Here is a 1,573-nt window from a genome sequence, read left to right as displayed (position 1 = left end):
GCACGGCAGGTCCCCTTCACCATGCGCTCCACCACGCACCCACCACCGGGGGCTGGAGCTGGGCTGTGCTCTCCCCTCACCGCTGTGTTTGCACGTTATTAATACCTTCAAGTGAGAAATGGTTCACTATTTCCTAAATAAAAGACCCTTCTTCACTTCCACAAGCAGCAGCATGAAGGGTTGGTGCAGGCAAGGGGCTGCTTGCCTTGCCCCAGCAGCACCCCTGCCCTCCCCGGGGCACCCCAGTTTACACCCACGCAATGAATGAGCCTTTACCCAGGCCCCTGCGGCTCCGAGGAGACTGGCAGAGCTTTGCTGTGGCGCCCACCTGCGAAAATGATCCTCTTTCTACGTTAGACAAGCATAACATTACAGTGCAGCTCATCGACAAACAGTGCTTTGCTGCCCCTTTGCGTCTTAGTTTGCCACCAGCTCTACCAGTGCCTCTGAAAATGAACTTCACTGAAGACAGGGCAAAGCTCCTCCTCCCAAACTCACGCAGGAATGGCACTGGCCAGGGAAGAAGCAAACCTGACCCCAGGAAACTTCTAAAACACTCCTGTCAACCATGGACCTCCGGGTCCCCTGCGGCCAGAACCACCAGTTGTCTGCTCCGGAGCCACTCTAAAGCCACCCCCAGTTGTTACCTGCCTGAACCGACAAGTGAAGCCCCTGGCCGCAGGGCGACAGGGACAGAGCTGGGTTTGCTGGCACAAAACGCGGCCAGAAGAGGGTGAGAGCTCAGACTTCACACCAAGGCTGTAATGCAGAAACAGCCAACTGAGGCCCTTCAGCCCAGTGGTTTATTCGGATTCTAAACAAAGGGTTTGGAAAACTGATCAGCTGAGAAAACCAGAATAAAATGGTAACATCCCTAATTTCACCTGAAAATTACTCCGGTCCCATTGTACTATGAAGTCTCCTTTGATCTGAGTTCTAGACCTGGTTCCTTCCTCATACCTAGACCTCCCCTCACCTCATTCTGGCAAATCCACGGCTCCTCAGGGGCTTCTTAACCCTCACCTTGTGCAAAGGGCCCAGCCGCTGCTGTTACCTCAGCCATAGCTCGTAACATAAAACTAAAATTAAAACAGTTCAGGGAGAAGAAATTTGGCTAAAAGAAGGACACGGGGGCTGGCGAGCCCCAGGCACAGGATCCCCCCTGGATCGTGCTGCTCATGGCCTGCTTGGTGGCTGTAGCCCACAGAGCTCCCCTGATGGCCAAGCAAACCCGGAGGCTGAGGCCGGCCCTTGCCCCAGTGCCTGAGGCCCCCGAGGCCTGCAGAGCCCAGCAGCTTGCCTGGAGCAGAGCACCCTCCACCCAACTTCCTTCAGTTGACTGTTTTGAGCTTCTTGTTGGGCAGTTCCTGATGGTTCTTGGCTTGTTTCCGTTTCGGGGACAGTGCTTCCTTGTTCTCCCCAGCAGCCAGTTTGTCCAGGAATATTGCGGTCTCTTTCAGAAGCCGCAGCTCCCGTTTTTCCTTCCGCTCCTCCATTTCCACAATGTCATCGGCAAACAAAGCCTTCAGAGGCGGGCTCAGCTTCGGGAGCGGGGCAAAGTCACCAAAACACA

At 55.0% G+C, this 1,573-nt stretch overlaps 1 protein-coding gene across 1 annotated transcript in view; it reads right to left on the bottom strand.

Moving 5' to 3' along the window:
* Positions 1–1,331: 1,331 nt before the first annotated feature.
* Positions 1,332–1,573, bottom strand: part of ELAC2 (elaC ribonuclease Z 2) — a 12,577-nt gene continuing 12,335 nt past the window's right edge. The window contains exon 22 of the mRNA XM_010138899.1: positions 1,332–1,523. Within this exon, the coding sequence (XP_010137201.1) occupies positions 1,332–1,523 (192 nt within the window). The remainder of the gene's footprint in view (positions 1,524–1,573) is intronic.

This window comes from Buceros rhinoceros, unplaced genomic scaffold, assembly GCF_000710305.1.
Source record: "Buceros rhinoceros silvestris isolate BGI_N320 unplaced genomic scaffold, ASM71030v1 scaffold13416, whole genome shotgun sequence".
Classification (NCBI taxonomy): domain Eukaryota; kingdom Metazoa; phylum Chordata; class Aves; order Bucerotiformes; family Bucerotidae; genus Buceros; species Buceros rhinoceros.
Note: the sequence above shows the minus strand (reverse complement) of the source record. Positions and strands in the feature narration are given on the sequence as shown.